Source organism: Somniosus microcephalus, chromosome 5 (assembly GCF_052327205.1).
Source record: "Somniosus microcephalus isolate GS21.2 chromosome 5, FLI_Smic_1.0, whole genome shotgun sequence".
NCBI classification, from domain to species: Eukaryota; Metazoa; Chordata; class Chondrichthyes; order Squaliformes; family Somniosidae; genus Somniosus; species Somniosus microcephalus.
The window spans coordinates 237,430,148-237,456,777 of record NC_140991.1 but is presented as its reverse complement, the minus strand read 5'-3'; the positions used below and the strand labels follow the sequence as shown (position 1 = coordinate 237,456,777).

The following is a 26,630-nucleotide window of genomic DNA, read 5'->3' as shown; positions in this document are numbered from 1 at the left end:
GTTGGTGTAGGGGTTACGGGGATCGGGTGGGATATGTGTCGGTGCAGGCTCGATGGGCCGAAAATGGCCTCTATCTGCACTGTGGGGTTTCTGTGATTCTGTGAATGTTGCTGTGACATACAATGATAAACAGCTCCCTTTTGGCTTAGCAGGCAAATGTACCATCGGTGCGGTCCTGATGCATCAACTTGCATTTATATAGTGCCTTTAACATAGAAGAATGTCCCAAGGTGCTTCACAGGAGCGATTATCAAACAAAATTTGATACCAAGCCACATAAGGAGATATTAGGACAGATGACCAAAAACTTGGTCAAACAGGTAAGTTTTAAGGAGCAACTTAAAGGAGAGGAGAGGGGTGGAGAGGTTTAGGGAGGGAATTCCAGAGCTTAGGGCCTAGGCTGCTGAAGGCACGACCACCAATCGTGGAGTAAAGAAATTCGGGGATGCGCAGGAGGCCAGAATTGGAGGAGCACAGAGATCTCGGAGGGTTGTAGGGCTGGAGAAGGTTATGGAGATAGGGAGGGGCAAGGCTATGAAGGGATTTGTAAACAAGGATAAGAATTTTAAAATCGAGGCTTTGCCAGACCGGGAGCCAATGTAGGTCAGTGAGCACAGGGGTAATGGGTGAACAGGACTTGGTGAGAGTTAGGATATGGGCAGCAGAGTTTTGGGTGAGCTGCAGGGTGGAAGATGGGAGGCTGGCCAGGAGAGCACTGGAAGTCAGGTCTAGAGGTAACAAAGGCATGGATGAAGGTTTCAGTAGCAAATGAGCTGAGGCAGGGCGGAGTCGGGCGGTGTTACGGAGGTAGAAGAAGGGGGTCTTAGTGATGGAGAGGATATGGGGATGCAAGCTGTTGCAGTCTAGTTCAGTGTCAGACAATGGCCAGAGAGAAGGATTCAGTGGCTGGGGAACAGAGTTTGTGGCGGGGAATGGCTTCAGTCTTCCCAATAGTTAATTGGGATACATACAGAACAGAAACCATGTTTGATTCCTGATCCGTTTGCTGATCTCAGTGACAGCAGAAGTGGGGACACTAAAGAACATAAGAATTAGGAGCAGGAGTAGGCCGTACGACCCCTCGAGCCTGCTCCGCCATTCAATACGATCATGGCTGATCATCGACCTCAACTCCACTTTCCTGCCCGATCTCCATATCTCTCGATTCGCCTAGAGTCCAAAATCTATCTATCTTAGCCTTGTATATACTCAAAGACTCAGCATTCACAGCTAGGTGGGCTAGTGAGGTGGCGGGGGTTGGAAATCAGCCACTTGGTGAATTGTGCTGGAAAGTGTGCATGTAAACATCAGGTGAAGACAAATGCAGACATTCTTTGTCGAACTTTACACAAGACGAATAGCCACTTGGATGAGGTATCAGAGAGCTGCTATTGCTTATAGAAGCAACTCAAACTATGAGTGACTGCTGCAGTGGAAAAAATCATTTTGTTTTAATAAAAGAGAGGACATTTGCGCCATCTGTTGGATGTCCAACCGGAATCATGCTGCTAGAAAGTTGTACAGAGCAGTGGCCAGAGACTGTAAATCACTTTCCAATCACTAATTGTTAGTGTCTTACTAAAGACCAGTATTGATGGAGGCCTCCCGTTCCTGTTCTATTGTCTGAGAAAAGTACATAAACAAGGAAAATTACAGCATGGGAGCAGCAGGGGGAAAACAGTTGTCAAATGAAGTTTTATTTTCAGTATAATCATGAACATAATTTGACAGAATGACAGAGTTTAGAATTTGCATTTCTCTACTAATCCATAGTCATATGTATTTATTTTTGCAACACAGATGTTTTCTAATAGAACTTGTGTTGCTTGACAGAATTTTAGAGGAAATCTCGACTTTCCATTAGTCATAAGCCATCGACATAACAAGTAGATTGGGATGAAATGTATATTAATGACCTGCATTTTTAAAGTTCCTTTAACATAACAAACATCCCAAAGTGCTCCACAGAGATGACAAGACACCAACCAGTAATGGGAGAACAGTTAGAGGAAGTGATTAAAGGCATGGACGGTCTTGAAGAAGCTTTTGAAGGGCAGAAGAGAGACAGCAAGATGGATGAGTTCAGGGAGGGTGTGGAGTCAGGACAGCTGAAGGCTTGGGAAAGGTGATAAACAGAAGGATAGAGTCAGAGGACAGTAGAGCGTGGGAAGGGGTATAAAGCTGGAGAAGGCTGCAGAGTTTGTTTGGATCAAAGCTGTCGAAGGATTTTAAGATGAGAGCAAAGATTTTAAATTGAATGCTTTGGGGGATAGGGACCCAATGTACATAAAAATGTACAGTCCCGGAAAAGACCACTACATCACATCGGCCTAGATTTTCTGACTAGTACTGACACTCTCTCACTCATTTGAGCTGTCAGCATTAGAATTGGAAAATCTAGGCTATTATATCCAATAATATCTCTCAAAAATTTTTACCAGGTACTTTTCCAACGATTTCTTGAATTTGCTGATACAATCAGTCCCCAATGCCTCCCTTGATAGTCCATCGCAAACATTTACCACCCTCTACATTGTTAAATCTAAACTGTCTGTTCAAACCATCTTCTAATTTTGGGGCTGTGCCCTCTGGGTGTAGAATCTGCAATTATATTAAACATACTGACATTTATTTTGTGTATATCCTTTATGATCTTGAAGCGGGGACGGTAGCATAGTGGTAATGTCACTAGGCTAGTAATCCAGAGGCGTCAGTTCAAATCCCACCATGGTTGCTGGGAAATTTATATTCAGTTAATTAAATAAATCTGAAATAAAAAGCTAGTAACAGTAATGGTGACCATGAAACTATCGGGTTGTCGTAAAAAAAACCATCTGGTTCACTAATGTCCATTAGGGAAGGAAAACTGCCTTCCTTACATAGTCTGGCCTATATGTGACTCCACCGGCTACGGACAAGGCAACGGCACACCCAGCCCAGTCATCCCTGCAATTCCTCCTCACCAATATCTGGGGACTTGTGCCAAAATTGGGGGAGCTGTCCCACAGACTAATCAAGCAACAGCCTGACATAGTCATACTCACAGAATCATACCTTTCAGCCAATGTCCCAAACTCCTCCATCACCATTCCTGGGTATGTCCTGTCCCACCAGCAGGCAGATCCACCAGGGGTGGCGGCACAGTGGTATACAGTCAGGAAGGAGTGGCCCTGGGAGTCCTCAACATTGACTCTGGACCCCATGAAGTCTCATGGCTTCAGGTCAAGCATGGGCAAGGAAACCTCCTGCTGATTACCACCTACCGCCCTCCCTCAGTTGATGAATCAGTACTCCTCCATGTTGAACACCACTTGGAGGAAGCACTGAGAGTAGCAAGAGCACAGAATGTACTCTGGGTGGGGGACTTCAATGTCCATTACCAAGAGTGGCTCAGCAGCACCATTACTGACTGAACTGGCCAAGTCCTGAAGGATATAGTTGTCAGTCTGGGCCTGCGACAGGTGGTGAGAGAACCAACACGAGGGAAAAACCTACTGACCTCATCCTCACCAATCTACCTGTCGCAGATGCATCTATCCATGAAAGTATTGGTAGCAGTGACCACCACACAGTCATTGTGGAGATGAAGTCCCATCTTCATACTGAGGACACCCTCCATTGTGTTGTGTGGCACTACCACCATGCTAAATGGGATAGATTCAGAACAGATCTAGCAGCTCAAAACTGGGCATCCATGAGGCGCAGTGGGCCATCAGCAGCAGCAGAATTGTATTCCACCACTATCTGTAACCTCATGGCCCAGCATAGCCCTCACTTTACCATTACCATCAAGCCAGGGGACCAACCCTGGTTCAATAAGGAGTGTAGAAGAGCATGATAGGAGCAGCACCAGGCGTACCTAAAAATGAGGTGCCAACCTGGGGAAGCTGCAACACAGGACTACATGCATGCTAAAAAGCGGAAGCAGCATGCTATAGACAGGGCTAAGCACCCACAATCAATGGATCAGATCAAAGCTCTGCAGTTCTGCCACATCCAGTCGTGAATGGCGGTGGACAATTAAACAACTAACGGGAGGAGGAGGCTCCACGAATATCCCCATCCTCAATGATGGTGGAGTCCAGCACGTGAGTGCAAAAGGCGAAGCTGAAGCATTTGCAAACATCTTCAGCCAGAAGTGCCGAGTGGATGATCCATATCGGCCTACTCCTGAGGTCCCCACCATCACAGAATCCAGTCTTCAGCCAATTTGATTCACTCCATGTGATATCAAGAAATGGATGAGCGCACTGGATACAGCAAAGGCTATGGGCCCTGACAACAACCCAGCTATCGTGCTGAAGACTTGTGCTCCACAAAGAGCAGGACAAATCCAACCCGGCCAATTACCGCCCCATCAGTCTACTCTCAGTCATCAGCAAAGTGATGGAAGGTGTCATCGTCAGTGCTATCAAGTGGCACTTACTCACCAATAACCTGCTCACTGATGCCCAGTTTCAGTTCCGCCAAGACCACTCGGCTCCCAACCTCATTACAGCCTTGGTCCAAACATGGACAAAGGAACTGAATTCCAGAGGTGAGGTGAGGTGAGTGACTGCCCTTGACATCAAGGCAGCATTTGACCAAGTGTGGCATCAAGAAGCCCTATTAAAACTGAAGTCAATGGGAATTGGGGGGGAAAACTCTCCACTGGCTGGAGTCATACCTAGCACAAAGGAAGATGGTTGTGGTAACTGAAGGTCAATCATCACAGCCCCAGGACATCGCCGCAGGAGTTCCACGGGGCAGTGTCCTAGGCCAAAACATCTTCAGCTGCTTCATCAATGACCTTCCCTCCAACACAAGGTCAGAAATGGGGATGTTCGCTGATGACTGCACAGTGTTCAGCGCCATTCACAACTCCTCAAATAATGAAGCAGTCCATGCCCGCATGCAACAAGACCTGGATGACATTCAGGCTTGGGCTGATAAGTGGCAGGTAACATTCGCGCCACAGAAGTGCCAGGCAATGACTATCTCCAACAAGAGAGAGTCTGACCACCTCCCCATGACATTCAATGGCATTACCATTGCCGAATCCCCCACCATCAACATCCTGGGGGTCACCATTGACCAGAAACTTAACTGGACCAGCCACATAAATACTGTGGTAACAAGAGCAGGTCAGAGGCTAGGTATTCTGTGGAGAGTGTCTCACCTCCTGACTCCCCAAAGCCTTTCTACCATCTACAAGGCACAATTAAGGAGTGTGATGGAATACGCTCCACTTGCCTGGATGAGTGCAGCCCCAACAACACTCAAGAAGCTCAACACCATCCAGGACAAAGCAGCCCGTTTGATTGGCACCCCATCCACCACCTTACACATTCACTCCCTCCACCACCGGCGTACCGTGGCTGCAGTGTGTACCATCTACAAGATGCACTGCAGCAACTCGCCCAGGCTTCTTCGGCAGCACCTACCAAACCCGCGACCTCTTCCACCTAGAAGGACAAGGGCAGCAGACGCATTCGAACACCACCACCTCCAAGTTACACACCATCCTGACTTAGAAGTATATCGCCTATCCTTCATCGTCGCTGGGTCAAAATCCTGGTCTCCCTACCGAACAGCACTGTGGGAGTACCTTCACCACACGACTGCAGCGGTTCAAGAAGGCGGCTCACCACCACCTTCTCAAGGGCAATTAGGGATGGGCAATAAATGCTGGCCTTGCCAGCGACGCCCACATCCCATAAACGAATAAAAAAAATACAACTTAGGTCGGCAGGGAAAAGGGACAGGGACCAGGATTTAAAACAGGTCCGAATACATCAACCTCACTGCCTTCATCAACCCTCTGTTACATCATCAAAAAACTCGATCAAGTTAGTTAAACAGGATTTGCCTTGAACAAATCGATGCTGGCTTTCCTTAATTAAACCACACTTGTCCAAGTGACTGTTAATTATGTCCCTGATTATTGTTTCTAAAATCTTCCCAACTACCGAGGTTAAACTGACTGGCCTGTAGTTGCTGTGTTTATCCTTACACCCTTTTTTGAACAAGGGTGTAACATTTGCAATTCTCTAGTCCTCTGGCACCACCCCCCGTATCTAAGCGCCGCGGTTTCCTCCTTAACCTCCCTCAGCATTCTAGGATGCATCTCATCTGGCCCTGGTACAGCCAGACTTTCTAGTACCTCCTCTTTATCAATTTTTATATCTCATCCAGTATCTCCACTACCTCCTCTTTAACTATGACTTTGGAAGCATCTTCTTCCTTGGTGAAGATAGATGGAAAGTACTCATTTCGTACCTCAGCCATGCCCTCTGCCTCCATGCGTAGGTCTCCTTTTTGGTCCCTAATCGGCTCCATCCCTCCTCTGTTTTTACTACCCGTTTATTATTTAATGTGCCTATAGAAGACTTTTAGATTCCCTTTTATGTTGACTGCCAATCTATTCTCATACTCTCTCTTTGTCCCTCTTATTTTGTTTTTCACTTCCCCTCTGAACTTTCTATATTCATCCCGATTCTCACTTGTATTCTGAACCTGACATCTGTCATATGCCCGCTTTTTCTGCTTCATCTTACTCTCTATCTCTTTCGTCATCCAGTGAGCTCTGGTTGTAGTTGCCCTACCTTTCCCCCTCGTGGGAATGTATCTCGACTGTACTCAAACCATCTCCTCTTAAGGCAGCCAGCCCATTGTTCGATAACAGTTTCGTCTGCCAATCTTTGATTCCAATTTACCCAGGCCAGATCTGTTCTCATCCCACTGAAATTTGCCTTCCTTCAATTAAGTATTTTTACTCTAGCTTGCTCCCTGTCCTTTTCCATAGCTAATCTAAACCTTATGATGCTATGATCACTGTTCCCCTACTGACACTTGCTCCACTTGACCCACCTCATTCCCCAGAACCAGGTCCAGCAATGCATCTTTTCTCGTCGGGCCAGAAACATACTGATCAAGAAAGTTCTCCTGAGCACACTTCAGAAATTCTTCCTTCTCTCTGCCCTTTACACTATTACTATCCTAGTCTATATTAGGATAATTGAAGTCCCCCATTATCACTACTCTATAGTTCTTGCACCTCTCTGTAATTTCCCTACAAATTTGCTCCTCTATATCTTTCCTGCTAGTTGGTAGCCTATACAATACACCTAGTAGTGTAATGTCACCTCTATTACTTCTCAACTCTAACCAGATAGATTCTGTCCTCGACCCCTCCAGGACATCCTCTCTCTCCAGATCTGTAATATTCTCCTTAACCAATACCAGCACCCCACATCCTTTATTTCCTTCCCTATCTTTACTGAACACCTTAGATCCAGGAATATTTAAAATCCAATCCTGCCCTTTTTTGAGGCAGGCCTCCATTATTGCCACAACATTATATTCCTATGTGGCTATTTGCGCCTGCAGCTCACCAACCTTATTTACCACGTTCCGTGCATTTACACACACGTAATGACTCTATGAATGTTTTCAAGGGGAGACTGGATAGGCACTTGAGGAAAATAAACTTGCTGGTATACGGGGATAGAGCGGGGGAATGGGACTGACTGGATTACTCTACAGAGAGCCGGCACAGACGCGATGGGCCGAATGGCCTCCTTCTGTGCCGTTATGACTCTTGATGACTCTAAACTTGTCTCAGGCCTTCTTGTACTCTCTCTTAGTCTGACTCCACCTAATACCGGTCTGACTCCATCTAATACCTTACTATTTCTTACTCTAGTGCTATCCGTCTTTCCCTATCCTTTGAGATCTTTATTTCTCCTTTCTAATGCTACATCCCCCTGCCAAATTAGTGTAAACCCTCCCCAACAGCACGAGCAACAACCCCTCCCCCCCCCCACCCTTCCACAGACATTGGTTTTGGCTCTGTTGAGGTGCAACCCGTCCGGCCTGTACAGGTCCCACTTCCCCCAGAACCGGTCCCAATGCCCCAGGAATCTGAAGCCCTCTCTCCTGCACCATCTCTCCAGTCACGCATTCATCTGCTCTATCCTCCTATTGCTATGCTCGCTAGCCCGTTACACAGGGAGGAAATGGAGATGAGGGGGGGGACAAGACAGGGTAGCAGGGGTGGGAGATGGGGAGTTAGTTGAAGGGAACAAGGGTGTCAAAGGCAGAAGCATGGGAGCGGTTTAGCAGGTCAACAGCAGCAGAGGCACTGTGAAGAGTAGAGAACCAGAGAAAGGGAGTTGGTAGTTTGAAAGGGAATTATTGGGAGAGCTGCAAAATAGTTTCTTTTTCTGGGGTGGATGGTGAGGGGATTGGGGAAAGGAGGGGGGATATGGGTGAAAAGGGAGATGTGGAAGTCACTTTAAGGCCTCGTCAGTGATCAAGACCTTGAGAGCAGAAAGGCCACAAGAGGTGGCGAGACTGAGGGTAAAGGTAGGGGAGTTTGACTGAGGATAAGAGGAGAGGACAGAGAAGTCGGCAAGGGTAACAGGATTCAGTGCGGGATAGGATATGGGGTACAGAATTTTACACGAGTTGCAATTTATGAATGGTAGAAAGTTAGCACTTAAGTGATTAATACCAAAAGTATGCTCCTGTGAAATTGCTGTGGTGCATACTCAGTCTCATGATAATATTTAGACGGAATATACAAGGAAACATTCAGTTCTCCAGGCACACTGCCCTCTGTAGGACAATACAATATTCAGCTGAGTTTTATATGTAGAATGCCGTACAAGTGAACTTCTATTAACACATATGGCACATTATCCTGCACTCTCATTCCACTTAAACAAGAGCTTGTTAACTTTCAACGTCAGAGTGAGATTTACAATGTTGATGCTATACGATCAATTTTGATTTAGGTGTGAGAATGATTGTAAACCCATTTAAATGTATGGACTTGTGATTTTTTTTAAAGAAGTGGCAAACATCAAAATAGCTCAGATTTTTAAACAAAATTAGATGATCATGAGTTCTCAAGAGCAACACTTAGCAGGCCTGAATACTTGTAATAAAATATACAAGTGAACTTCCATTAACTTGCCAAGCCTATTGTCCCAGCTGCAAAATGTACATACAGGAAACTTTGTTATATCTGGCACCGACGGGACCGAGCTGTTGCCGATCTATCAAAACTGCCGGACATACAAAGTTAATATTGAAGCATACGGAGGTTTTCATCTCCGTATCTGACAACAAACACTGTTGCTTAGCAACAGCTTGTAAACAGTCAGCCCGTACCTTGGAAGCGTCTCTGTAGCTTAGCAACAGCTTCAGAGAGACTTTCCGGAGCCCGACTGTTGAATACAAAGCCATGAGAAGAAAAAAAACCTAACAAAACGGCTCCTGATTTCTGCCGGTAGATCGAGGTTTCCGGACATACAACCTCCGGATAAACCAAAGTTTCCTGTATATCAGTGCAGCAAGAGGAAATCAAAAAGCTTTTTTTTTTGATATGCAGATCTCAAGGGTTAGAAACATAGAAGATAGGAGCAGGAGTAGGCCATTCGAACCCTCGAGCCTGTTCTGCCATTTAATGAGATCAAGGCTGATCATCCAAATTCAGTACCCTGTCCCTGCTTTCTCCCCATAAAAGAACATAAGAAAAAGGAGCAGGAGTAGGCCAATCGGCCCCTCGAGCCTGCTCTGCCATTTAATAAGATCATGGCTGATCTGATCCTAACCGCCAATCTACTATCACAGAACCATCTCCTGAATCTAACAGAATTAGACACACGAAATAGGAGCAGGATCAGGCTACACGGCCCCTGGGCCCGCTCCGCTACCCACAGGGCCATGTCCGATCCGAACCTACACTCATGTCCAAATTCCTGCCCGCTCCCCGTAACCCTTAATTCCCTTTACTTCTAGGAAACTGTCTAGTTCTGTTTTAAATTTATGTAATGATGTAGCTTCTGCAGCTTTTTGGGGCAGCATATTCCATGGACCTATCACCCTCTGAGTGAAGTAGTTCCTCCTCATCTCAGTTTTGAAAGAGCAGCCCCTTATTCTAAGGCTATGCCCCCTAGTTCTAGTTTCACCCATCATCGGGAACATCCTCCCCGCATCCACCCGATCCAACCCCTTCACAATCTTATATGTTTCAATAAGATCGCCTCTCATTCTTCTGAACTCCAATGAGTAGAGTCCCAATCTACTCAATCTCTCCTCATATGTCCATCCCCTCATCCCCGGGATTAACCGAGTGAACCTTCTTTGTACTGACTCGAGAGCAAGTATGTCTTTTCTTAAGTATGGACACCAAAACTGTATATGCAGTATTCCAGGTGCGGTCTCACCAATACCTTGTACAATTGAAGCAATACCTCCCTATTTTTATATTCTATCCCCCTAGCAATGAAAGCCAACATTCCATTGGCCTTCTTAATGACTTGCTGCACCTGCATACTAACCTTTTGAGTTTCGTGCACCAGGACCCCCAGATCCCTTTGTACTACAGTACTTTCCAGTTTCTTGCCATTAAGATAATAACTTGCTCTACGATTTTTCCTGCCAAAGTGCATAACCTCACACTTTCCAGTATTGTATTCCATCTGCCAAATCTCTGCCCACTTACTTAGCCTGTCTATGTCCCCTTGCAGGTTTTTTATGTCCTCCTCGCTCACTACTTTCCCTCCCATCTTAGTATCATCTGCAAACTTTGATATGTTACACTCGGTCCCCTCCTCCAAATCGTTAATATAGATTGCAAAGAGTTGGGGACCCAGCACCGACCCCTGCGGAACACCACTAGTTACTGATTGCCATTCTGAGAATGAACCATTTATCCCAACTCTCTGCCTTCTGTTAGATAGCCAATCCTCTATCCATGCCAGAATATTACCCCCAATCCCATGATTTTTTATCTTAAGCAATAATCTTTTGTGTGGCACCTTGTCAAATGCCTTTTGGAAGTCTAAATACACTACGTCCACTGGTTCCCCTTTATCCACCCTATATGTTACTTCCTCAAAGAACTCCAGCAAATTTGTCAAACATGACTTCCCCTTCATAAAACCATGCTGACTTTGTCCTATTAAATGATGATTATCCAAATGTCCTGTTACTGTCTCCTTAATAATGGACTCCAAAATTTTACCTACCACAGATGTTAGGCTATAGTTTCCAGCCTTCTGTCTACTGCCCTTTTTAAATAAGGGTGTTACATTAGCAGTTTTCCAGTCTGCCGGGACCTTTGCTGAGTCCAGGGAGTTTTGGAAAATTATTACCAATGCATCCACAATCCCTACCGTCACTTCCCTCAAGACCCTAGGATGTAAGCCATCAGGTCCAGGTGATTTATCCGCCTTGAGTCCCATTATTTTACCGAGTACCACTTCCTTAGTGATTTTGATCGTGTTTAGCTCCTCCCCCCCTATAGCCCCCTGTTTGTCCAGTGTTGGGATATTCTTAGTGTCTTCTACTGTAAAGACTGATACAAAATATTCAGTGTTTTTGCCATCTCCATATTTCCCACCATTAATTTCCCGGTCTCATCCTCTAAGGGACCAACATTTACTTTAGCCACCCTTTTTCTTTTTATATAATTATAAAAACTCTTACTATCTGTTTTTATATTTTTTGCTAATTTACTTTCATAATCTATCTTCCCTTTCTTAATCAATCTTTTTGTTATTTTTTGCTGTCTTTTAAAGTTTTCCCAATCCTCTACCCTCCCACTAGATTTGGCTACCTTATATGCCCTTGTTTTTAGTAGAATACTATCCTTAATTTCTTTACTTAGCCACGGACGGCTGTCTTTTCTTTTACACCCTTTTCTTCTCAGTGGAATATATCTTTTTTGGAAGTTGTAAAATAACTCCTTAAATGTACACCACTGAACATGTATCGTCTTACCCTTTAATCTATTTTCCCAATCCACTCTACTCAATTCCGCTCTCATACCTTCATAGTCTCCTTTATTCAAGCTTAGCACGCTTGTTTGAGATCCAACCTTCTCACCCTCTAATTGAATATGGAACTCAACCATGTTATGGTCACTCATTCCAAGGGGATCCTTTACTAGGACATTTTTAATTAATCCTGTCTCGTTACACAGGACCAAATCTAAGGTTGCTTGCCCCCTGGTCGGTTCAGTTACATACTGCTCAAGAAACCCATCCCTAATACACTCAATGAACTCATCCTCAAGGCAGCCCTGCCCAATTTGATTTGTCCAATTAATATGATAGTTAAAATCCCCCATAATTATAGATGTTCCCTTATTACAAGCCTCAACTATTTCCTGATTGATACTCCGTCCAACATAGTTGCAACTGTTCGGAGGCCTATAGACTACGCCCACTAGTGTTTTTTTCCCCTTATTATTCCTTACCTCCACCCAAACTGTTTCATTATCCTGATCTTTTGACCCAATATCATTTCTCTGTATTACAGTGATTCCTTCCTTTATTAACATAGCCACCCCACCTCCCCTTCCTTCCTGCCTGTCCTTCCTGATCGTTAAATAACCTGGTATGTTTAATTCCCAGGCATTGTCACCCTGCAGCCATGTTTCTGTAATGGCCACAAGATCATACCCATATGTAGTTATTTGTGCCATTAACTCGTCTATTTTGTTACGAATGCTACATGCATTCAGATAGAGAACTTTCAAATATGTTTTGTGACACTTAGTTCCTGCTTTTGCCCTTTTTATTACTTTACCTTTTACTCCATACCTTCTGCACCTTCCTGACACGCTCTGGTTTTTAATTTCCCCACTGCTACCTAAGTCTATGACCTTCTCTGTTGTCATTTTTATTATTTACTCTCTAGGAACCTCCCCCCCACTAGTTAGTTTAAAGCCCTCTCTACAGCCCTAGTTATATGATCCGCCAGGACTCTAGTCCCAGCACTGGCCAAGTGAAGCCTGTCCCAACGGAACAGCTCCCTCCTGCCCCAGTGCTGGTGCCAGTGTCCCAGGAAGCAAAACCCATTTCTCCCACACCAGTCTTTGAGCCACGCATTTAACTCTCTAATTTTATTTGTCCTAGCCAAATTCGCTCGTGGCTCAGGTAATAATCCAGAGATTATTACCCTTGAGGTTCTGCTTTTTTAATTTGACCCCTAGCTGCTCATACTCCTTTAACAGAACCGGCTTCCTAGTCCTATCAACGTCGTTTGTACCAACATGGACCACGACAACTGGATCCACCCCCTCCCACTGCAAGTTTCTTTCCAGCCCAGAGGAGATGTCCTTAACCTTGGCACCGGGTAGGCAACACAGCCTTCGGGACTCTCGCTCTCGGCTGCAGAGAACTCTATCTATCCCCCTAATAATACTATCCCCTACCACTACAACATTTCTAGTTACTCCCCCCTCTTGAATGGCCCCCCGTTCCACGGTGCTGTGGCCAGGTTGCTCATCCTCCCTGCAGACCCTGCTCCCGTCCCCACAGGGAGTAAGAACCTCGAACCTGCTGGACAAGAGCAAGGGCTGCGGCTCCTCCAGCTCTACCTCCTGGATCCCCGTACCTGCCTCAGTCGTAGTCACACCGTCCTGTCCCTGACCATGGGCTACATCTGAAGTAATTAACTTCATAGGTGTGACCACCCCCTGATACACAGAGTCCAGGTACTTCTCCCCCTCCCTGATGTGTCACAGTGTCTGAAGCTCAGACTCCAGCTCATCAACACGGAGCTGGAGTTCCTGTAGCAGCAGACACTTGTCACAGACGTAATCACCGTGAGCCTCAATGGGGTTCACCGGCTCCCACATCTCGCAACAGTAACACATCACCTGCTCCATTCTATGTAATTAATAAAAAATGTTATTGTTTGTTATGGACACCCTCTGCCCGATTATAGATGCTAGTATCCCCTTTAATTAATTGGATTTAATTTAAATCAATCCCTCTAATTACACCAGTTAAATGGTTTACCAACAGTCACTCTGCACCAGAAAGGCCTTATTAACTACAACCCACAGAGTTAAAGTTTGAAAAGAGCACCTAACACGCCACTTACCCTAACTCACACACTTACCCAAACTCACAGCACTCTCTGCTGACTCGCACTCAGTGCTTGCTCGCACTAGCCTGGTCTTTTTATACTGTTTGTTTGTTTACAGCCAAATGAGTCACCCCTGCTGATTGGTTAGAAAAGTGGTTTCCACTGCCTGCTGTGCCAATTTACTCCTACTGCAGTGTAACCTTGTTTTACTCTTCTTAAACCAACAGAATCCCAAATATTTAACTTTTCCCCTTTACTTAAACTGCTTAAGTAATCTTATCAAGAATGATTTAAAGAGAAATAACAATTAAAGAACTCACACACTTACCCAAACTCACAGCACTCTCTGCTGACTCGCACTCCCTTGATCCCTTTAGCCTTAAGAAATATATCTAACTCCTTCTTGAATATATTTAATTAATTGGCCTCAACAGCCTTCTGTGGTAGAGAATTCCACAGGTTCACCACTCTCTGGGTGAAGAAATTCCTCCTCATCTCAGTCCTAAATGGCTTACCCCTTATCCTTAGACTGTGACCCCCTGGTTCTGAACTCCCCCCGCCATCGGGAACATCCTTCCTGCACCTAGTCTTTCAGGTCCTGTTAGAATTTTATAAGTTTCAATGAGATCCCCTCTCATTCTTCTAAACTCGAGCGAATACAAGCCCAATCGACCCAATCTCTCTTCATACAGGAAACTTTGGTTTATCCGGAGGTTATATGTCCGGAATACTCGATCTAACGGCAAAAATCAGGAGCCGTTTTCTATATTTTTTTTAGTTCTCGTTGCTTTTTTTCCCCCCAGTCAAGCACTGCAAGGTCTGTAGCTTTTTTTCCCCCCAGTCAAGCACTGCAAGGTCTGTAGCTATAGCAACAGCTTCACCTACAGATGCTTGCAGCTGTAGCCGACTGTTTTAAAGCTGTTGCTAAGCAACAGGGTTTGTTGATACACACGGAGCTTCTCAGTTCCATATGTTTAAACATTAACTCTGGTATGTCCAGCACTTTTGATGTTACGGCACCAGCTCGGTCCCGTCAGTGCCGGATATCAGAAAGTTTCCTGTACATCATTCCTGCCATCCCAGGTTTCAGTCTGGTGAATCTTCGCTGCACTCCCTCCATGGCAAGAACATCCCTCCTCAGATAAGGTGACTAAAACTGCACACAATACTCAAGATGTGGTCTCAACAAGGCCCTGTACAACTAACTGCAGCAAGACATCCTTGCTCCTGTATTCGAATCCTCTCGCTATGAAGGCCAACATACCATTTGCCTCCTTAACTGCCTGCTGCACCTGCATGCTTACCTTCACGACTGGTGCACAAGAACACCCAGGTCTCGTTGTACTTCCTCTTTTCCCAATCTATTGCCATTCAGATAATAATCTGCCTTCCTGTTTTTACCACCAAAGTGGATAACCTTGCATTTATCCACATTATACTGCATCTGCCATGCATCTGCCCAATCACCCAACCTGTCCAAATCATACCGGAGTTTCTCTGCATCCTCCTCACAGCACACACGCCCACCCAGCTTTCTGTCGTCTGCAAACTTGGAGACATTACATCCAGTTCCCTCGTCTAGATCATTTATATTGTGAATAACTGGGGTCCTAGCACCGATCCCTGCAGTACCCCACTCGTCACTGCCTGCCACTCGGAAAAAGACCCGTTTATTCCAGCTCTTTGCTTCCTGTCTGCCAATCAGTTCTCTATCCAAGTCAGTACCTTACCCCCAATCCCATGTGCTTTAACATTGCACGCTAATCTTTTATGCAGGACCTTATCGAAAGCCTTCTGAAAGTCCAAATACACCACATCCACTGGTTCTCCCTCATCTATTCTACCAGTTACATCCTCAAAAAATTCCAGTAGATTAGTCAAGCACGATTTACCGTTTGTAAATCCATGTTGACTTTGTCCGATCCTGTCACTGTTTTCTAAGTGCTCTGCTATTACATCTTTTATAATGGACTCTAGCATTTTCCTCACTACCGATGTCTACCACCTTTTTTGAATAGTGGGGTTATATTAGCTACCCTCCGATCCATGGGAACTGTTCCAGAGTCCATAGAATTTTGGAAGATGACCAGCAATGCATCTACTATTTCTAGGGCCGCTTCCTTAAGTACCCTAGGATGTAGATTATCAGGCCCTGGGGATTTATCGACCTTCAATCCCGTCAATTTCCCTCACACCATTTCCCTACAAATACTGATTTCATTCAGTTCCTCCCTCTCATTAGACCCTATGTTCCCCAACATCTCTGGGAGGTTATTTGTGTCCTCCTTTGTGAAGACAGAACCAAAGTATGTATTTAATTGGTCTTCCATTTCTTTGTTCCCCATTATAAATTCCCCTGATTCTGACTGCAAGGGACCTAAGCTTGACTTCAACAATCTTTTTCTCTTCACATATCTATAGAAGCTTTTACAGTCAGTTTTATGTTCCCTGCAAGTTTACTCTCATACTCTATTTTCCCCCTCTTAATTAATCCCTTTGTCCTCCTTTGCTGAATCCTAAACTGCTCCCAATCCTCAGGTTTGCTGCTTTTTCTGGCCAATTTAAACGTCCTCTCCTTGGATCTTATGCAATCCCTAATTTCCCTTGTTAGCCACGGTTGAGTCACCTTTTTAGTTTTATTTGCATGCCAAACAGGGGTGAACAAATTCTGTAGTTCATCCATGCGATCTTTAAATGTTTGCCATTGCCTACCCACCATCAACCCTTTAAGTAACGTTCCCCAATCCATCCTAGCCAACTCGTGCCTCATACCATCGTAGTTTCCTTTATTTGAATTCAGGACCCTAGTCTCTGAGTCAAATACTTCACTCTCCATCTTACCGAAGAATTCGATCATATTATGATCGCTCTGCCCCAAGGGGCCTCGCACAACAAGATTACTAATTAATCCTTTCTTATTACATAATACCCAGTCTACGATGGCCTGATCTCTAGTTGGTTCCTCGACATATTGGTTCAGGAAACCATCCCGTATCCACTCTAGGAATTCCTCCTCCACAGTATTGTTACTAATTTGGTTAGCCCAATCTATATGTAGATTAAAGTCACCCATGATAACTGCTGTGCCCTTATTGCACGTGTCCCCAATTTCCCATTTAATGCCATTCCCAACCTCAGCATTACTGTTTGGGGGTCTGTATACAACTCCCACTAACGTTTTCTGCCCCATGGTATTTCTCAGCTCTACCCATACAGATTCCACATCATCAGAGCTAATATCCTTCCTTACTATTGTGTTAATCTCTTCTTTAACCAGTAATGCTACCCCACCACCTTTTCCTTTTTGCTTGTCTTTCCTGAATATTGAATACCCCTGGATGTTGAATTCCCAGCCTTGGTCACCCTGGAGCCATGTCTCCGTAATCCCAATTATATCATATCTGTTTACATCTATTTGCACAGCTAATTCATCTACCTTATTACGAATGCTCCTCACATTAAGACACAAAGGGGGAGAAATTGGGTATAGCCCCGTTTGGGGCGCTAGTTCTGGCGAAGCGCAAAGCCTAGCGCCAGTTGCGATTTAGCGCCACCTGGCGCGATATTGGGCTGCAGCGCTAAATCAGTCACTGCACGCTACTCTTAAGGCGCTAACCCGGCGGCGCAACCCAATTTCGCGGCGGCGGGGCACAGCAAGGGTGCTGTCAATAATCACTTTCCCTGAGACACAGTGGCGCCGGCCAGCTCTTAAAGGGGCAGGTCAATTGGCATCACCAGACACACTCACTGCCTTGCAGGCTTTCAAAGCAGTGGGAGCCTACCTGTGGCGCACCAGCCTAGCAAGACATGGAAAGGGTGAGGCAGAGGGCGGAACGACTCACTGATGGGGCATTGGATGCTTTGGTTGGTGCAGTGGAATCAAGGCCAAGGAAGATGGTCGGAATGTGATTTATGTTTTGGACAGTCTCCCGGGTGTGAGAGCCAGTTATGTGTCAGTCTATTAGTTTTGCTTTCTGTTGCCATTGCTTTCTCATGTTTGAAGGAACCACATTTTGTTTAATGAAACACTTTCTTCATTTACAATGGCCATGCCTGCTATTTACATGCATCTTGCCCTTCACAGGCTTGGGGGTATCAGACCGGTTCCATTCCTGTTCTTGGAATGGCAGCAAGCATTCCGTGAGAGGGGCCTAGAAGCTACTTCTGATCAGCCTCTGACGCGCAGCCTGAGAGGAGCTGCTCGCGTAGAAGTTCAGGCCAGCAGGCATCTTCTCAGCCACTGGCAGAGATGTCCTGCACCTTATCTGAGGCTGCAGATCTGGCTGAAACAGCTGGCACAGCTCAGTCACCACTTCCTTTCTAAATCGCAGCCTTCTGACACACTGCTCCTCCGGCATGTTCATGTAGGAAAACTGCTGTCGGAAAACCCTGCCAGCGTAAGGTCTGCTGTGGCGACGTCTGTTGGCCCTCCTCCGTCTGGCCATGCCCGCCCCCCTCTCCCAGCGTCTCAGTGCCCTTTCCAGATGATTCAGCAGCAGGACGTTCCCCTCCAACGCAGCCCCCATAATAAGTGCCCACAGGAAGGTTCCCCGTTGTCAAGGCGCACCAACAGCAAGGTGATGGTCAGAAGGCTGAAGATCGTCTGCCTGCGCTGGCTCAGTGGTCAAATGGCTCTCAGTGTGCAGCTCAGCAACTCTTTGTAGCTCTCGAGGAAGTTGTGCTCCAAAAATGGCTGACGCTTTTAAACCACACCAGTCCCCTTTAAATAACGCTCCTCCAGCCTGAGAGCGGCTTGGTAAGGTCCAGGTAAGCTGTCACTATTAGCGCCGGGCGCTATGGAGGGGGGCGCCACTGAATTTCTGGTCCGGGGCGCCCAAAAGGCGTTGCACACTCAAATGACGTCATAATCAGCCTGCGCCTTTGAGCGGGCGCTAAGATTTAGCGCCGGTGCTAAATGCATGCTCAATATGGGGCGAGGCGCTAGGCGCCTTGCGCCCGCCCGGAAATTGGCTAGCGCCCCACTTCTCGGCCTCTTTAGGCGTTAATCGGTGGCGCTAACAACCGAATTTCTCCCCCCAAACCTTCAGGCTTGTTTTTTTAACACTCTTAGGTCTAGAAATTCGGTGGAGCCCCAAACGGGGCGCCAAGCTTGCCTGGGTGCCGGAATTACCGCTGCGAACGGAGCAGTTGCGCCCGCCGGAAATTCAGTTTGAGCGCCCCGAGGGACGCGGGGCACTATTCGAGGCGGCTCGCGTCCCTCTTGGGGCGCTGAAACTGAATATCGCAGTGCAACGTGCCGCAGCGGCACGGCGCGCTGCGGTACTGTAGGCCTTCCTCCCCTTCTTAAGGGGGAGGAGCCAGCAACAACGCGATGACCGAAAATCAACAACTTCCGCTCTTCTAAGAGCAAGAGTTAATGGAAAAGACTTCACAGGGTGGCATACTGGTAAGCTGTTTGATCGTGAGGCATCTCAGCCAAGCACAATCCTGTCTTCATCTGATGCCCACATGTGCACACCAGAAGTCACTGCCTATTGATCAGGAGTGGGAACCCTGGCTGATTTTTCCATTCCTTAGACCACAGGACAGAGGGTAATTTTTGCAACCTTACTACTGCCCTAAGATCAGCTGACAAACGAGCATGGACTGCAGTGGAAGGCTCAGTTATACCTGCTTTTAACAACTAATCCTTCAGAGAGCTCCAACATAGTATTTTAACTTATTCAGATAATAGATGAATCTTTTGGATACCAGGATGTGATTATTAAGAGTTGTTGATAAGCCAATTTCCAATTGCAACACAGAATCTGATTCATGGCATGGTGAAAATTCAACAATTTTTAATATACAGTATTGACACTCAGATATTGGTTTTAAGTGGTGGATTATATTACTTTTGCACTGTATAAATAAATATTTTAACTGTAAAGATACACTGCACCAACTGGTGCAAAGAATCTCCTGAAAGCGACAAATGACTTACCCAGGTGACGAAACAATGACCCACATCTTCTGGCAGCTGCTCATACTTCTCCAGCTCTTTCAGAAATAAACTGCAAAGATATTTTGAAGTAGGTAAAATCAAACAATTGAAAAATATAATTTTAAGTACAGCTTACAAACAGGATGGTCTGCATTCGAATCAATACGATGAGGATATCATGTCAGTCATTTTACAAATGGCTTGCAAAGGAGATGGACAATGTTGTGATATCAAGAATTCAAATTACAACCCTCAATTTATAATGCACTGTTTATATATTTCCTTTAAAAAAATTCAAGTAGGTTTATTCTAAAGGTAGAATGGTTCACTTTTATTTATCTATATAATCTATCTCTATCTATACTCTTTATTATACTAATATTTCCATTGCTCAAGTTTGTTATAATGTCTTGTAAACTGAGCATGATTCTGCAGGCTTGTAGACAAATCAGCTAATCCCATCCAAACCAATGGTATCATGGGAACTAGGGTATGTATGTCTGTCTCATTTAGCTGTAGCTATGGAAAAAGCTGTTGAAGCATTCACTTTGGGAAAGCCTCAGATGAGTCATGATAAAACTGGCAATGTGGGAAGGCTCAGAAATCTTCCTTGAAAGTAGTCAACAGAGTAATGCTGGAGATAACTCAACAAAATGAAAATTAAATACAAACACACTAACGTCATTTAGAGGAAACAGAAACATCTAAAATAAATCGGTGTTATTTTAGTATCTGCATACTTGTCCATGACACCACTGCCCACATCTTATCCTGGCATTAAGTCCCATTCATTTATCAACTGCTGTTGCTGGCCTCCATTACCTCACTGTCTCCAATTAATTCAAAATCCTCATTTATAAATCTTTCCATGGCCTCACCCCATTCTATCTCTAGAACTTTCTCTAGCCCCACATGACAGCTGGTGCCCTCTGCGCTTCCAACTCTGGTCTCCCTGTACCCTCTCCTTCCTTCGCTCTACCTTTTATGGTAGAGCTTTCAGCCAACTTGGCACTACACTCTGGAAAACTCTCCCTAAACTATCTCTTTCCCTATCTTCAAAAACATATGCAAAACCTATCCTTTCAACTCTGGCATTAGTCACGTCTCCTACTACTGCTCAGTATCAATTTCCTTTCCTGCTATGTGCTCGACACTCAAGACAAGTTGCTGTTGATTATAATTTCAAAACATGCATTTTACACCAGCATTACGTATTAGGTGATTTTTCAAGTGAGCTTTAGATCAGGACAACGTTGAGGGTGTTTGCAATCATGTGGAAAGTTCCTTTTATTTCATTATTTTTAATTAATCCAATGTCTGATGATGGACAAATACTTGGATTACAATCTAACCTAGCCTTCAACTTGCTGGATGTTAGAAGTCATTATTTCTATGAGCAGAGAAACCTATGTAAACACAGCTCTCAATTAATTTATTACCAGGAAAGAACTGAGTTTGATGAGAACGAAGCCCTTCCCAATATCCTTGTGTATTAATGGGGCCACAAGTTTATGTTCAATACAGAAAGTTTTCAAACAAGTCAATTGCTACAATGATATTTCTAAAAAGTTTTCAATGTTGCTGAGGTGTGCTATTACTTGGAAGATTTGGAAATTATCCCGCCTGACCTCTGGCAGCTTTTCACAGCATGATTGCGATCAGGTAACTCAGTGGAGTAAGGCATCAAAATGACATTTCATGGTCGCATGCAGGCCTATTCCAATACACTACCCTTTGACAAAGCATTTTGAAGTTTTTGAAGTGAGAATTTAGTATTCTTGGATAGATACCACAAGAGCATAAATCTCTTATCATCTCCACCCACAGTTCCACTAGAAACAGAATGGGTGATTTGAAAAACAGATGTTTCTGGTGCAATTTGTTCATAGAACTTGCAAATGTGAGCGGTGCAAATAAACTGCTATGTCATATGTCAAGCACACTTACTTATTATGGAATTCATAGATTTCCTGCATGTTACCAAATATTATATGTTCTTTATTAACAATCCCAGGTGGAATTTCATCTACACCGCTGGTCATTTCCCAGAGGTATGTCTAGTTTAGAAGGAGAAAAACATTTGAGGAGTGTACACTGAACACAGTAATTGTAAGCAGTTATGTCTTTATAACAGTGAAACATCTTTAACTCTCTTACTACTAAGAATTTTAGAAATTTCTAATGAAAATGGTCTCTCTCGCAATTGGGTAAGAGAAAATTACCTCTGAAAAAGGAAAAAAACTTATATCTTCCAGGTTAAAGGATAGAAGGATTACCCTTCATTCTTCTCAAAGCTATATTTGATAATGTTTAAAGTGTGTTACATTCATAAATTCACATTCTAACAATATTTTCAAGTTTCTAAGCAAGATCTAGATCTCCAAATAAATTAGTTTCTGGTTCTGACCATCAATAATAAATGGTGCCAAAGGATGACAGCTTAGTTTGTTCACAGAAAGATGGACAAATGTTCAGAAGAAAAGAAACTGCTTCTGTAAAATTACTGTAATCGTGGCTAAAAAAAACATTTTGATTAGAAATTTTCAAAAATTGTGCATATTTGTGTAGTATTTTAGCTTTAATGGATTCTCTAAAAATGAAATATGAGACTAAATCTATGCAAAATGTCACAAAATTTTTCCAAACTCATTTTTAATATAACCCTTAAAAATATCAATCACTCAATAAGTGGCAAAGACAACGGAGTTACAGGATTTCCGCAACATATCACATTATTTCTACAAGTGTGCCCTATAAACAGTTATCAGAGAAACTTACTTCCAAACACTCTCGAAGATCTCGTACATAAGCTTTTTCAGTTTGGATCAGTTCAGCCATAATGAATCTGAGGACAAAGGGATAGATTACGCTGTCAGAATTTATAATTATTATTTTCCAACGGTTTAAAAGTAAACTTAATCAATTACCACCTACCCACCCTGACTTAAAGAAACCAAACCTGTGTTTAGGCATTTAACAGTCTTAAAGGTTGCATTATTTCACCATTTATACACAACTTTAAAGCGGAACAGACAACATAGTTTGGGTACTAAACTTCAATAATGGTGCCATGTTCTATCATTTCTTCGTGATAGAATATCCTTTCCATTTTACAATAACATTTATTAATTTACAGTGCTTTATCAAACTTAATTAAAATTCATATGTCTATACCCATGACTATAGATTGGTAAAGATGTAAAAGGAGCAGATTCTGTAAAACAATCAATCAGTGAGAACAATTTAATTGTTCTACATCAGGACTGGAAAACTCAGAACAACAACTTGAAAGAAATCAAAACATACTCTTTCCTGCGAGCTGATTTGCGTCTTTCTTCATTAAGCTCATGGGCGGCGTCACGGAGTTTCACCTCTGAACCAGGAGCACTCGCTGGGATGATGTCCAATTGTAAATCTTTGCTCTGCATTGGGAAGTGGAGAAAAGCGTACAGGAGTTCTCTAAGCACGTGTGAGAAAGATAATGAAAGTAAAAGGACAGAATATCTGGTTGCCGCATTAACTCACCGCTTTGGAGTCTGAGATCCCCAGTGCTTTTTCTAACGCTACACGATATTTCTCCATGCGAAGGGAGAAATCCCGATATCGCTTATCTACTGCTGTGACCCAATTTTTGATTTCCATTGCATGGGAGTGCCCTTTTTCACAAAAGCCATCAGCCAGCTGTATCAACAGTTTCACACGATCTTTGGTTTGCTGTAAACAAGAACAAGTTTAAAATGTTGGCACTACCATTTTCTTTTTACGAATAGCCATGACAACTCAAGCATGAACCTTAAGGTTACCCTGTGTAAGAGTTATATATATTAGAACATTGATATTATGGGCTGAGTAAAGGTGCTATTTTCATACAAGACCATTTGAAAAGCAATGCCAAGCTGTAGGCAAGTTGTATGATACTTAACAAACATAGCCCTACACATAACAGCACACAGTTAAACAAACCAAGAAAAAAATTGCTAGAATTAATAAGGGAATATGATGTTACATTCTTAAACATCATTAATCTGGCAGCAATTACACTTCATTCACTAGAAAGTGAAACCAGGCATAATTGCCCTTGAAGTTTACCTCCATCATAGCTTTTGAATGCTCAAATCCTCAAATTATTGAAATGAAATTCAGGCACTGAAAGTCTAATTTTTAAAATGGAGGTAAATTTTTCCCCATTTACATCTGTGCCTTATGTGGAAACTCAGCTATCAAAAGTTTCAATACACTTTCATCATCAACAGATTAAACATCAGAACTCAAGCTATGATCTTACCCTCTGCTATGTCCCTGTTCTACATAAAAATACTATGGCAATATTCAGAGCAAACTAAAAATCCAGGCTTTGTTTCATGTAAGGGCTGAATGTACAACGTTCTTTCAAACCCAGGCATCCTGCTTACCTTTGCAGTAATTTGGAACTCTTCATGTTCTTTTAAAAGCTCTTGAGTGTGTGGGATGCTGGAGCCTGTGGATGTGTGTGTGGACAGATAGAACTCCCCAGTATCATGGATCCACTCCAGAGCCTACAAATAATTGAAGCGTACCATGTCACATGAAGAGGTATTTACAAAAGTAGACTTAAATCACATAAATGAGGACCAATATACACGAACTATAACATTTTTAACTTTAATTTTTCAGCAATGTTGGATTAACCACTTCTGGATATACGTTTCACCTGCAGTCCAGACCTCTCGGACGCAGTTCCATCTCTTTCCACACACTCAGCGCCATCATATTACATTCTAAACTACATAATGAGATATTATAGCATGTATCTTGTTAGACTGTACAATATGCTCACTTCAGCAGGGTTGTGTTAAATGTGGGTATGACTTTTTAAATCAATCTTTCTGAATTATTACAATGTCTAATCATTGGCCTGTGACAATCTCCAATGTTTTGTTGATACATAGATTTCTCTACATTTTTGCTTTCTCAGAAGACCAGACTGTAAAGTGTATAGCATTTACTGGGCAAGAAGCTGCTACAGGTAATTAGAGTCAGTTGCAATATTACAACTTGTTACTTATTTTGTTACAGATGTCTTCATTTAATAGGCTTGAAACTCAGCTAAGTCAAGTATATAAAAGTTAACAATTCAAAATTAATCGAAGTGCCACAGGTTGCTGCAAATCTGTACATCTAGATTGTGCACTTTACACTTCAAACATTATTTTACTATTCTAGTGAGTTCTAGTCCATATTGCAAGTGGAGCAGCATATTTTCAGAGTTAGGGTTGTTTACTAGACTAAATACAGAAAGGCTAAATTTAACACTTACTTTCCCTATTAGTGTGTAACATATTTTCCATACTATTTACATAATGTGAATCATGCTTTAATATAAATTTAACCTATTCTGAATTATATGTTTATTTGTTTATGTGAAATGTAAATACATCTGAGCAATCCAACTATGTGAAATAAAATATATTAGTTGATTGTCATCTATTTCACATTTTATTTTCAGGTAAAATATTTAACTTTTGCCTGCATAATGGAAAAGGCTATGGTATTTTCAAAACATAAATATTCCAACTTGTTTAAGACTATGCTTTCATTACATATAGCATTTATTTAAAGTTAAATTTGTCATTGTTAACTCAAGAATAGAAAACTGCTCAAGTGTGAAAGAGGAGTGAGACGTGCATTCCTGATTATTCTTTTATCCAAACTTCTATTGTCCAAAAGTTAAAATTTATTAAAGGGGTTTCAAATAAAAATGAAAGTGCTAGAAATTGAATTTAAAAATTATTACAGGAAATACACAGGAGGTCTGTTAGAATCTACCAAGAGAAAAGGCAGGTTCTAATGCTTCGGGTTTGTATGCATTTTCTGTTTGTGTGTCAGAAGTGTTTCATTTGCCTAACAGTGAAAAAATAATTCTGATCGTCTTCTTGAATTAATAACAATCGCTTAACACACACAAACCACTACGAAGTACATTACTTACCTGTTTAGCACTCCTCTCAAACACCACATACTGCTGGCACTGGTCCAGTCTCTTCTTCCTCATGGTCCAAAAATGCAACACCCGATTCTCCCTTTGTAATAACTCGTTAAGAATGTCTGTAGCATGCAAAGATGTTACCACATTAACATTCGGAAAGTTTATATGATTACACCAACTTGAGTTCAAATAAGAAAGGAAATATACAAGAGTTAACAAGCAGGCAGAGGTTGTGATTAACAGTAATGGTGTGCTACAGATCCCTAGGAAGGATAACAATTAGCATTTATACAGTGCCCTTAATATAAAAAAAAGTCCCAAGCACTTCATTGAGGTGTAATCAAAAATATTAAGAGGGGTCAAAGAAGTAGATTTTAAGGAGAGTATTAAAGGAGGAGGAGATGATGGAGAGTTTTAGGGAGGAAATTCCAGAGCATTGGGCCTAGGCAGCTGAAGGCACACCCCTCAATGATGGTGTGAGGGGAAGGGAGGAAGATGTACAAGAGGTCAGAGTCAGAAGAATGCAGAGCTCAGGGGGAAGGGTTGTAGAGGTGCACAGAGACACAAAGGTGAGGCCAGCAGAGTGGACACCGGTGATCTCTTGCTCCTGACCCCAATGGAGTAAACAGCAAGTTCAAACAGTTGTAAAAATTTTCAGGAGATACAGATGTTGTACCCAGGAAAAATTACTTAAATAAACATCCTACAAAATGAATGAACATGCCAATTAAGATGGGAATAAAAGAAAAGGAAACTACACCAAGCTTACAGGCCAAAAAGTGTGATCTGGGAGGAATACAGGAATTTGCTAAAACAAGTGAAAAGCAATTATCAGAAGTGTAGAAAGAACCC

At 43.3% G+C, this 26,630-nt stretch overlaps 1 protein-coding gene across 5 annotated transcripts in view; it reads right to left on the bottom strand.

Moving 5' to 3' along the window:
- The window catches only part of LOC147117613 (triple functional domain protein), an 862,300-nt gene that overhangs the window by 347,620 nt on the left and 488,050 nt on the right, over positions 1–26,630 (bottom strand). For all 5 annotated transcript variants that reach the window (XM_085988742.1, XM_085988743.1, XM_085988739.1 and 2 more), the window contains 7 exons: positions 25,782–25,897; positions 24,226–24,348; positions 23,339–23,527; positions 23,120–23,235; positions 22,592–22,658; positions 21,761–21,870; positions 19,814–19,883 (listed from right to left, as the gene is read on the bottom strand). In XM_085988742.1, coding sequence (XP_085844868.1) covers positions 19,814–19,883; positions 21,761–21,870; positions 22,592–22,658; positions 23,120–23,235; positions 23,339–23,527; positions 24,226–24,348; positions 25,782–25,897 — 791 coding nt within the window. The remainder of the gene's footprint in view (positions 1–19,813; positions 19,884–21,760; positions 21,871–22,591; positions 22,659–23,119; positions 23,236–23,338; positions 23,528–24,225; positions 24,349–25,781; positions 25,898–26,630) is intronic.